Source organism: Homalodisca vitripennis, unplaced genomic scaffold (assembly GCF_021130785.1).
Source record: "Homalodisca vitripennis isolate AUS2020 unplaced genomic scaffold, UT_GWSS_2.1 ScUCBcl_3642;HRSCAF=9299, whole genome shotgun sequence".
Lineage (NCBI taxonomy): Eukaryota > Metazoa > Arthropoda > Insecta > Hemiptera > Cicadellidae > Homalodisca > Homalodisca vitripennis.
In genome coordinates, this window is record NW_025779749.1 from 2,578 (window position 1) to 15,364 (window position 12,787).

General features: G+C 31.6%; 1 protein-coding gene across 1 annotated transcript; it reads right to left on the minus strand.

Annotated features, from left to right (window-relative positions):
* Positions 1-299: 299 nt before the first annotated feature.
* Positions 300-7,811, minus strand: LOC124372609. The gene is made up of 4 exons (XM_046831014.1): positions 7,692-7,811; positions 5,735-6,117; positions 4,842-4,934; positions 300-1,725 (listed from the first exon to the last, which is right to left on the minus strand). Exons 2-3 carry the CDS (start codon positions 6,071-6,073, stop codon positions 4,872-4,874), a joined length of 402 nt encoding a protein of 133 aa, XP_046686970.1. The 5' UTR covers positions 6,074-6,117; positions 7,692-7,811; the 3' UTR covers positions 300-1,725; positions 4,842-4,871.
* Between the last annotated feature and the right edge of the window lie 4,976 nt (positions 7,812-12,787).

The following is a 12,787-nucleotide window of genomic DNA, read 5'->3' on the forward strand; positions in this document are numbered from 1 at the left end:
ATCGTATTCATTAGTTGACTTCTACTGGTGAACAACATAGAGTATAACTGTTGTTTAAATATATACATCTTCTGGGAATAATTGACCATTTTCATTTAAAACATACAAATTCATTATCCTTAAAACACATTTGTTTGTGTTTCTAAATAAACGTCAAAAAATTTTGCATAATTTTAATATGTTTTAAAAAGACATTTTAATAAATTAGAATTGCAAAAAAGCAACTTGCATTATTTTCAACAGTCTCCAAAACTTTTAGTGTAATACATTTATAAAACTTTTCATTGTATTTTATTCCTTAATAAATCTACGGTTTTTTCAGCGAAAGTGTAGCGGAGAAAAGATGTAGTGTTTTCAAAATACATAAATGTAATAATTAATTTTGAAAAGTATTACTTAGTATGGAAACGGTTTTGAGTTTAGATTCTTTGTTTCATTAAAATAAAATGTTTATAATTAATAACTAATACAAATCACTGAAAATGCCGTCATATTTTTCATTAAAGGCTCTGCCACACAAATATACTCTAATAACAAGGCACCAATCACGTATATTTAAAAGATTGTATTTTTTAACATTATGTTAAAATTATCTTCTTTTAATAATATTGAATCACAGAATTAACAAGTGGTATTGATTCGTAATGTATCCTGGAAAGTACTAGAGGAAGTTCCTGCTATGTATATATTTCTACAGCAAATTCGATATGCAACATAAGGGCGAATACTACGGCAGAGGGACTGCAGGGTCCACAACTAACTTCTATAATATAGAACTTTGTATTTGAACCCACATCTTCGTCCTTCGATGAATTCCATTGATACTCAAGATCTACTTGCCATTTACATACCACATTTATTCATCTCATTCCCTCATTATAACACTCCATTGTGTCCTTAAGTAATATTCTCACTGTTTAAAACAATTATGTAAAAAAATACTACTATGTGCAAAGTGTTATTCCAATAACACTAATAATGTTTGTATTTATAATAAATGTACTATTAATGAACCATTGTTCTACAAGCAAATTGATATAATTGACATAACTTATGTATCTTGCTCATAAAATTGCTTTTGAACGGTTTTATAGACGTATGATACTCATCATTTTTTCCTACACCTGTTCCTACCCATTATATGTTCAACTTGTATAAAAAGCTTAACCAAAAAAATAAGGTATTTATTATATCTGTTCTTAAAAGCATAAATCTACTTCTTTTGTGACAAAAAATACAAAAAAACTAGGGGTTTTGTTTAAAAGAATGTTTTTAACATATTGAAAACTGGTTTATTAGACATTGAAAAATAAATCTTATGGAAACAACTTTTATATAGCCCTCAGCAAACTATTAAAAGACAGTTTTTGCTTCAACATTTAGTACTGTAATATACTTAATATTATTTCCTCATACAGTAATATATATGTTTGGTATTTTGGGTAAATACAGTTCTCAATGTTTTCTATCCAGCATTACAATAAAAAAATTGGTAAGTAAAACAATTTCGTTACAAATATAGAACGATTTAACTGTAAGAAATGTATTCCATGTATATTGTGTGTTGACAGAATTCGCCTAGCGTGAACAGTACGACTTTACAGTAAAGAAAATATACAAACATACACCAACAATTTGTAATAGTACTACCACGGGTTGTATACAGATATTGAATCTCCCTTCTCTCTTAGCCAGAATATCTCCCCAGACTGGACAATTGTGGCCCTAAAACAGGAAATAGTACAAAAACTATAACACATTGTATAAATCAATAGTCAATAGAAAGTTAAAATTGGTTAATTCAGTATATATGGAGGCTTTACAATGAAACTTACTTACAAGAAGTGAAACCTGATTTCTTTACCGCTTACTGTTATAGCTATATGGCGTTAGTATGCACAAATCCTAACACAAATTGATAAAAAACGGTATATATGAAGGCTATACAGAAAAAGTTACTTACAATAAGTAAATACTGGAATTAAATTAACTTATGTTTATTATTTACATGCCTTTATTATTCCTGAAATATATTTAGGTACGTTATTAGGTTATAATAAACCTGCTTTCGTTAGCGTTACTGTTATATCTATATACAGTTAGTATAAACAAATGATAATACAAAATAATAACAATTTTCACCTCATTATAAATTTCAACCTGAGCTTTCCCTTCGGAACGAGTTAGCGAATGACGGCGCGAATTTCGCACTTGGCGGGAGATACGATCGACATTTTTCGCGTGAGATGCTACTGCGTCAAGAGTTTTCAACACACTAAACTCGGTTTGGTTCTCGTTTTGAAGGGAGGATTCAGAATAACGCGACAGTGTTGTCAACATGTCGAAAAAGTATTTCCTACAGCTGTGAGAGTACCAGTACACTTACTCGTAGAAACAAATTAACACTAATAAAAAAACCTCAACAAAATAATTATTAAATCTGCGTTGAGTCCTACTGTTGCAGCTAGTGAATTCATGACAGCTATAATATTAGTTCCTTCCATTATATTTGTTTTGGAAAATAGCAAACATATAGTGGAATGTAATGAGTTATCCGTATCTGGAACGTGGATGCAGTCTACAGCTCGAGCATTGTTTGAACGATAACCTCTCCCTCGTTTTCTTAGTCCCAACTTTCCCAACTTCTACAAAATTCCGGTTACTTGCCTAGGAAGTACAAACGCTCTAAAATTGAATGCATACTTTGTCTATCTATTTGTTTGTTCGTCCTTAGTCTGTGTGATAAATCTTTATACAAAGGTCCGAGAGGTCTGCAAACATGATACATGGCTCTTGTTCCAAAGATGAACTCTATTGATTTGAAGACCAAAAAGTAAAAGAGCAAGCCCACTCGCCAATATGTTTATTAGTGATTTTGTTCCTTTTTCCTTACGTTACATATGGTACTTAGAAACTCTGTTTTATAGTACTGCATACAACTAGTATAACAAGCCATCAATTCTCGATAAAACATGTTTTATCGCAAACTAAACTTTGAGTGAACATTTTTCTTATGAATAGCTATTTTAAAATGGGAACAATTCTAGTTTAAAATCGCGGTGTTTAAAAAATTTTAATTTAAGAAACACTAAAACATCAATAAATTTGTTAATAAGTGTTTAAATATTTAGTAATATAAAACATCTTTAAAAAACACAATAGCGATAAAAAATATTCTACTTGAGCCTAGTCTTAACTAAAAATACATGCTGGAAATTCCTCCTTCTTATTTCTTTACAGAAATAAAAGCTGGACTCAGAGGGACACAACATTTCAAGCGTTATTTATAGGAATGTTTCGGCATTCTTAAGCCATTAAGGTTTGGTAGTCTGGTTTAGTTTACTTTACTAAAACTTCTAGAGAAAATCTAGGGGGAAGATCGGATGAGCGAGCTGGTTAGTCCACAGCTCCATGTCTTCCTTCCTAACCATGTGCGGTATAAGAATGAGGTCTTAGTGAGGTAGAAAACTGGATAGGAAGTAGGGATTTTAACACTGTCCCAAATTATTTTCATGTACTGTAGGGACAATGTTACGTTCCCAACATTCGTAAGTATTGTAGTGCATTCTAATTCCATTCAAGAAAAAATATAGCAACAGAATTTACTAAAATTCCTGCCAAGATTGTAAATTCGCTAAGGATGTCGTGTATGCTTACAATCATCTAAGGGGTATTTATGAAATAAAAACACCTACTCGTAAATAAAAAACTTTATATAAATAACTGAATTGAACAACATCAGCTTAGAAGTCCTGACTAGAGAAAATGAACCCAAACAATGTCCCTGTATAAGAACGCTAGTCAAAAGCACAAACAATACAAACAAAACTATAACACTGCAGTATACACGGTATTTCACTTTCGTCGGTGATATTCACACAGATTTTCTGTTTGAGATAACAGTTTATCGGCGGAATTCTCAATAATTAAGTGGAGGCATGAGTTTAAGAACCGTTTGTTGTATGACGATCCTGAGCTTTACCTCATAAAACAATGTAAAACTTTAAGCACTTTTAAACCCCTATTTTCGGGCGTACAATCAGTATTTGTCTTATTTGGAAAGATATGATTAGTGAGTACCCAAACACTGTGTATACTTTACGCATAAATGTATACTTTTTTAAATTTGCAATGAAGAAATAAAAAGTTTGACAATTTTGAATAAAGAATATAAATGTGGGAAAAAATAAAAAAGATGTTTAAATTCATTTTAATAATATCTTTAAAACGGGACATCTCTCATAATTAATTGCACCGTAGCAAAAAAGTGTTAGAATTGCTTGAAGATTAACATTGTTTTTATGGACCTAAAATCCAAACAGTGTATGTACAGCTCCTCTTAAGATGAAATTGAAGAGTTATCTATTTGAAAAGGTATTACTACTACGTGGTGGAGTTCATTGCAGACTCCCAAACATGTTACTATTGATTGTATACGGGCATATATTATGGTAATCATAACATTGGCCCGTGTTCATTGAAAACGCTATGAATTAACGTGGATAAATTAATGTTCTAATATACATTGTCAGCTTGTTTGATTTTATCTGATTTTTTACTATTTTTTAGTGTGCTGGTAACATGATATTTCAACTTTCCCAGTATTACAAAATAATTCATGTCTTAATTTATGTATCTCTATGAAACAAAATGGATACAGTGCTTGCGTGTACACACCACCATTCTATCACACATTATGAAATATTAATGAAGTTGCAAAACCACTCAAACTTTTGTCCATACTCTATGGCCTGGACACATTTCATCCCCTGGCTTGGGTTTACTGGGATAGGGACCGTTATAACCTTGTTATTATTATTAAATTATATAGAATTGCTTACAAGAAAGTGATGTTGCCTGCGTAGTCAAAGTCAGGCATCCAATCTCATGCGCGCTTCTGTCTTCGGCTCTGTATCGAATTCTATCGCAGTGTTCCTGTAAAACAATACCACTTAAACAGTTTACCACTTAAAACTGTTTTACATACAGGGGGATTTTACTTCATGATAAAACATCTAGCTAAGTACTATTTATATACCTGGTACCATGTAAGCCTCACACTTGATTAATCTTATTCATGTATGGATTTATTTACTGCTCAGCCAACATCATCATATCTGGATAGTTTATATCCAGAAACAATGTGCAAATGTTTACACTATTTTATTTTTTTAGTTTGTGCAATCTATGTCTAATGCGAATGCTTCGTATTTTTACTATGTATATCTATACTGTTTGCATGCATTATTTCATGTTTTTTTTATAATGCTAAAATTGCTGTTAAAAAATGAATATTTCCATTAACATTTAGGTAATAAAAATAATTTAAAAGACTAACACGAATAATTATAACTTGTCACGTTAGACTAATTTCCAGCTGTAGCCTCTACACGCGGTACGTACGATGGGCAATTAATCAGAGATCATATACCTGCCCCTGTGTTACACTTTCAGATATGGTAAGTTACTGTATAGTCAGTTGTACCACACAGGTGTCTCACGGAACTCTCTGCTGTACTTATAACCGTGATGTGAGAATAAAACTAAGACAAAACTTGCTCTCTGAATCACAACATTTGATAATTTTTTTTCAAGCGCTTAATTTGTACTCCTGAGGATTTCCGCATTAGACCAACCAACATCTTATGTAAGTATGCATCTTATGTATCACCAGTAAAAAACCTATTATTTGTATTTTCCGTACCACTTACAACATCAATAAGACATTACCTACCTCAGAGCGACCAAAACAGTTGACGACGGTGATGTCGGCGTCCTCCTGTGTCCACGAACATGCCCACGGCCACACCGCTCTCGCGGTCCAGGGCCTGCACAAACGAACCGTCGGAAGTCGACCTTTGGTCGCGAGGACTTGATGGTGAAGATGATGGAGTCCCTGGTTCGTGATCTTCCCAGTCTTGCTACAAGAGAGGGTGTAGGGCGAGGGTGTGGTCTGGGGCAGCGCGCTGTCGAATGGGTCAAGGGTGAGGCAGGTGCTGGAGTCCAGGTCCTCGGCAGCTAGCAGCAGTGCTGGAAGCGCTAACCAGACAGTCACTCCTGCTCCTGGCAGCATCTACGTCACGTGTGCTGACTCTTGCTCGGCTGTCTTATGCCTATCTTGATTTGTCAGGTAAAATAATTTGCTTAATTGATTTAATGGCAAATTTAATTGATTCCTTAAATAGATCGAAAAATTGTCGACCTATTGCGTACGGCAAATTGAAATTAATTTTACTAAATGTTCTCAATATATAAACTTTTTGTTGACTATTTTTGGACTTTTAAACTATTTAACAAATTGAACAGTGTGCGACCCAAAACAATACACAGAGTTTATTGAAAAATATTGGCATGAAGTATTTTAATATAAATTATAAAAATATAATGTAAAGATTTATTTCATCGCCATCGCCAGATGATGAAAACTTTTGTTTCGAAAGGCTTCGTCCAAAAAATAAACTATTTGGAAAAGTGTTGTTTTATTAACATTTAGTACTACTATATTGGTGTGTGTTAGGTATTAGTTTTGGTTTAACAGGTATTATATTATTGGTATGAATTCAGCAGTTAGCCAACGCAAGACTACAGCAAATGAACCGGAACGTTTTTGTCTTGCTCCATGACCTTGCATATTGTATGCTGTATTGTGAAAGCTCTGTGATTTGTGTTAAAACTTTCCATATTCATACAACCATATAATTTTTTATTATCGTTAAATTTTATTACTGTAACAAGTTTCTTACTTTCTCAGTCTATAGGTGTTTTTGTAAATTTCAAATGTTATATTGCAATGAAGCTTCAAATGTTTTCATTATAAACTGATGAGACAAGCTTTACCCTATGTGCAGTAGACCACGTTTTTTAATGCATGCATTATTATGACAAATATACTTTTTATATCAAATTTATAGTAATATATATCACATTCTCGTATAATTTACAAAAATAAATGAGCTCAACAAATATATATATTTTATGAAATTATAACTTATTTTCATTAGTTCTATTAAATAGTGGTCATGAAGTTAGTACAAAGTCCAGGTATTTACAATTATAAACAAAAATTCTTGGCCAACATCCATCATGAGAACTATAATATTACGAAAAATTTCGACGCAGTAAAATGTATTAGTAAAACCTATTACTGTTTAATGGATTCAACCTGATACAATTGATAAAAATAAAGTATTATGCAAGAAATGCAAAATAGCTATCTTATTAATTGTGTTATATATTATTAGATAAAGTTTAGAATTATTTACAATCGTTTAAATTTCTTTTATAGTAGTACTATGTGCAATATTTACTTTGCCCCAAATTTAAATCAATAAGAAATTTCAAATCAAAATTAAATTTCTATTTTGTAATATAAAAACTAAAACCGTCTTATATCTTGACCAGCATAATATATCTAACCTGATACTATGCAGAATAATTATTACCACTTTACAATGAAAAACTAAAAAGTCAAGTTAGCATACAACTGATAGTTAATAAAAACATATTAATGTTGTACTCCAAAATGTTAGTGAACCGGTATAGTTATAAATATCAAGTTCACAATCACTTTCCTGTTTATTGTAAGTTTTTCACATTAACCTGTGTAACCCTCTTTGTGATGATGGCAACAGATCAGCATAACTACGAAGTATAATACATTTAATACATGGTAGTGACTGATGTTGGCTTACCTGTATTATGTACGGACACTGTAACTCAAGAAGAAACTTTGACGTTCATTTTTCAACCAGCAAAACGATAAACAAGAATGCCCACGTAAATGTATAATGTTAGTTTTATCAGACCTCTCCAATCTGATATCAATGTCACTTGTCTCACTTCTGCCATAACTGACCGATGTCGCTGATTATGTATAAATTAATGCATTTTTCGGTTATTACACATTTCTACAGAACCATTAAAAAGTTTCTTAATTAAAAACAAATAAATAACAGCAGCTCTATCACAGCTATAATCTTTCTATAATAAACTGAGCCAATTTTTGTAAACAGACTCTTCTACTATTTTGATTAATCAATATATGGTTTTGACGATTGAGGTGTATAAAGAAAGGCCTTGGTGTGTAGTTCTACTAAGTAATTTATAATAACTGTTTTTTATTTCGAAAAAATAAAGTCAGCTTTAAAATTTTGATTTTATCTATAATGATTACATATATATATATATATATATATATATATATATATATATATATCGTTTGTATTCTAAAACGGATATATATTTAGTACAATGTAAGCGACAAACAATTATTAATGTTCAATTAATTTCCAATTAATAATTCACAGTAAAACAGTTCCAGTTAAATATTAATAAATTAATAAATTTCCAACTTTCAATTAAAGTTATTAACAAAGTTCAATTTTAATTCAGCTTTCTTGCAAGATTGAACCAACTGTAACTTGTATGATTCTATTATGCCCTATTGTTCATAAAAAATTAATTATGCAGCAAAATTAATTTAATATCACATCAGGAAGACTATTTCAACGAACGTACAATAAATTTTGGGCGCTTACCTAAAAATCCCTCACGAAAAAAAATTAAGAAACACGGCTTACTCTAATTAACCACGAAAATAACCAAAATAAGGGCGAAAATTATAAGCGGGTGCTTAAATACTTCAATACAAAAGTCGCAAACAAGACAAGTTCTAATCAATTCAAGGCAGTCAACCTGCCTTCCTAAAAATTTAAAACTACCAGTCCTAACTTGCCAAAGTATTTACATGTTCTTTTTTTACTCTGACTTTTCCCAATCTAATCTAAAATAAAATCCCCAATATTTCGATCCCAAAATTTTCATTTCATTTAAATTTTAATAAAAAAATCAATGTAGCTTTAAAAACGCTACTCAAATCAAACACACATTCAGGAATATAAAAACACAAAGAATTTAAAATCTAATCATCCATTTGTTGGAAAACCATGCCCACTCTGACTGTATGTTGCAGGTAGGCTGTGCCTTTTGATGAATGATAACGCTATGTTGTCTCGTTCTTCAAGTCACGAACCTGATACAATCGATAGTTATTAAGAAATAACATAATTACAAACACTGCTATCAACAATATTACTTTGATACTATAATTTAATTAGACAAGAAAGCAAAATAAAATTGGGTAACAAATGTGTAGAGACTGTATTCAATATCACGTTTAATGCATTATTATTATTATAGTACCTTAATCAATATCAGACCATAATTTCTACATTACCAAAAGAAGAAAATTACATAATTAAAGAATGGATATCAAAATTAGAAATGATGGAAAATACAACGATTTATTTGTACAGCTTGTAGAGATAACTGAACAATACAAAGAGTTTTCTTATAAATACTATCGCATATAAAAATTATTAACTGCTAATGTGAGTAATGGAATAAATGTCGAATGAGAGTTACTCTGTAAGAACAAAGTATAAGTAAAGGATCACATCAGTTTTGTATAAGCTCGGTGTTTTGTCTTCCTGGCTCCATAGATTGCCACGAAAAGCTCCATTCCCTATATTGGTTTAACATTATATAAGGATACACTTGCGTATTCTGGTTGCAGTAAATTTGAGATTCCAGATACAACTTTTTTCATCAAAATCGATAGTTTCTAACTCTGCAGGGCGTAAACAAGATTTTTAAAATGAATGATAGACGTGGAAAAGATAATTGATATGCAAAATATTTTCCGGGTATGTATGTTATAAAATAGACGGGTTATTCGTTTCATTTTGTAAGTAACTACTTTTCTATACTCAGTTTAATCTATGATGTGATGACTAGAATGCGATTGTCCAGGAATTACTGTATCAAACTCACAATATATTTACTATAATAGAAATGTAATTTTACTGAGAGTTTAAAATGTTCATAAAGCTGAATGTATATCCGAGAGGTTTATAAATCCTCGGGAACAAATTTCCAAAGATAAAAATAGATCATGACTCTTTTATACCCATGAAAAGTCTTTGTCCGTTTTAAGCTTGCTATTCTCAATGTGTTATTCGTATAATACTTTGCTATGTAGGGGGTAGTAACCACCTCCTAAAAGTTACCACAACTATTTTACTGTCACGAACACTTACAAACGGAACGAGCCCGTCCAATGTCGTTCGTTTACACGTATACGGGCTCTCATAGGTGCCATGTGCCATACTGCGTGAGAACAGAGGTATGCTGACATTGATATTTAAAACCTAAATAGCTGACCCTATAAAGTCATGGGGACTCATCTAAGCCCGAATAAGGTTGTATAAGTTCACGCGTTAGAGAATTTACATCTTACTTGCTTAAGAGGAGCACAGTTCGATATTATAATAAATGTTGTTAAAAGGTTATAGACAATAAATTTAGTTTTTTTTTTCTGTTCAATCGTTGTTTCTAAGATAAACATCTACGAGATGTGCAGCAAAAAGATTCTTAGTTATTTTATTAACATGTCCTTCTAATTCAACTGAATTGCTTATTTGATACATACGAGAATGCCTTCATATTATTTCATACACAAGATAAGTATCACTTTGTATTTATGTGTGTATAATATTAGTTACAACGATAAAGTATATATAAAGTATGATATACAATTATTTGTATATCAAAAGGGCATTTCTGTTGTTATTAACAAAAAGGTTGACTGTCTTTAATATGGTTGCAGGGAACAAAAACCTTAACAAGTTTAAGTAGAAGTTTATTTCCCATGGGAGGACGGTCCGTCGACTGTCTCTAAGATTGGTCGATTTAGTCTTTTGAAGGATATTGTACTTAAAGTAACCTTCTAATGCAAACAAACAAAACGTCCATGAAGTGACAAACTCGGAAAAAGTTTACCTACTTTACAGTCCCCGGACGTTACAGACGTCAGGTAAATTGCTCTGTCATTGTTTACTAAATAATTCTTGGTTTTTTAGCTTAAAGGGTTCTGTAGTTCCTCAACACATTATTTTGGTTTACTTCTTCAACATATTCAAAAGAGCATTACATTTATCCTCATTCAGGATAAACAAAACCGTAAGCTTCATTACTGTTTTGCCTAAAATAATCCAGATTTTCTACTTCGTAAATTTCTTTACAATAAATATATATTTTAGTTTAAGAATAATTGCATAATATTATAGTGCACATGTTTCAGATTTAATTTAATTCCTCATGTTATTTTACCGTTGTAAATTAAATCATGAGTTAAATAAAGTAAAAGAATAAGCCCAAGTTTAAATATATTTTATTGTTACTAAGAATATCCAGACAAATATTTTATTAAAAACGAGTAATTCATTTTTCTACACCCAGGCAGTTTTGTAATGAAGTAAGAATTTTATAAATTCTCATTATTGCTTGGATATTAGGATGTCCCTGAGTTCATGGATGGCAATGAATAAATTTTTTGAAACTCAAACATTGTTGAAAATCAATGATCGGCCTTCACACAATGGAAGGTCTGTTACTATATCACGTTAGTTGCATCTACACCTAATTGCGTTACGGATTAATCATTTGGACTTATGAAAACTCCAAGACTCCCTATTCGTTCTTTAAAAAGAGGGAAATAAATGTCATTTTTGGACTCAGCTGATCTCAGAAATGTAAAAGTGTTTTTAGAGAAAATTATTGACTTACTTTTCCTAGTATAATACATTCTGGAGTCTTTGACATTTTCCCTTATAAATAATGACTTGTTTCCAATAAAGCAAACTAATTATAACCTCCGAGGAAATACTTTCTCGGCCCTTTCAAAACATAAGACATCCTTCTTTGAGAAACATACTATTTATTCATGCGTCAAGCTTTTTAACATCTTGCGCGAAAAGTTCAAAGAGGCCTCTAATTTAAACTCTTTTCGGAATAAGTTGAACAAATTTTAATTCTAATAGAATACTACATCATCTATTTTTTTTTTTTTTACTGATGAAAACTGTTAGTATTACGGTATTTTATTTGTTTGTACTTATTTTATATAATGACGATTGGCATGCATTTAAAAATTCTCAGCAAGAATAAAACATTTTAATTTTTAGTTAAGTCTATAACTATTCCTCTTCTTGATAAACGGTTCAAGGAAATAGAAAATACTATAACCTATGGCTACCCTTAAAACTACTGATGTTCGGTTACGATCGTGAATCAAGTGAAAGAGTTTGGGTATTGTGATTTATATTACATTTCCAGGAGTGATTGACTTCAGACAATTTAAAAAGTCCTCGATAAAAACCACAGTTTGCGGAAAGAAAAGTCTCCAACCATAAATAATCATACAAAAGTGAACTAATTTCATCGGTTTCCTATCTCTTAACCTTAATATTTTGATAACCTATACATGCAGAAAAGTTACGTAATGCAAAAAGGATTTAATATATACAAATACTCAATCAGTTATCTGGTCATAGGAGAGTCATTCAATGCTCTCGGTATGCAGTAAGAGGAAGAGAGCAGTGGACTAATAAATTCATGGAGGCTTTACGATTAAAATGAAGTCAGTTAACTGGTCCTAACAGAGACGTCCACTTCCCCTCACTACGCAGAAAAGAGGAAGAGAGCAGTAGACTAATAAATTCATGGAGGCTTACGATTAAAATTAAGTCAGTTAACTGGTCCTAACAGAGGCATCCACTTCCCCCTCGCTACGCAGAAAGAGGAAGAGAGCAGTAGGCTTAAAATTCATGGAGGTTTACGATTAAAATGAAGTCGGTTAGCTGGCCCTCGTATACTCATCCTATTACTCTCGGTGCGCGGTCAGAGGAAGAGAGCAGTAGTGGACGAATAAATTCATGAAGGTTTGCGA

Excerpts from the sequence above, each read along its gene's own strand:
- LOC124372609 (XM_046831014.1), bottom strand. The coding sequence starts at position 6,073 with ATGCTGCCAGGAGCAGGAGTGACTGTCTGGTTAGCGCTTCCAGCACTG. Across the intron at positions 4,935-5,734 it reads ACTGTTTTGGTCGCTCTGAG|AACACTGCGATAGAATTCGA; the intron begins GTAGGTAATGTC and ends TTGTTTTACAGG.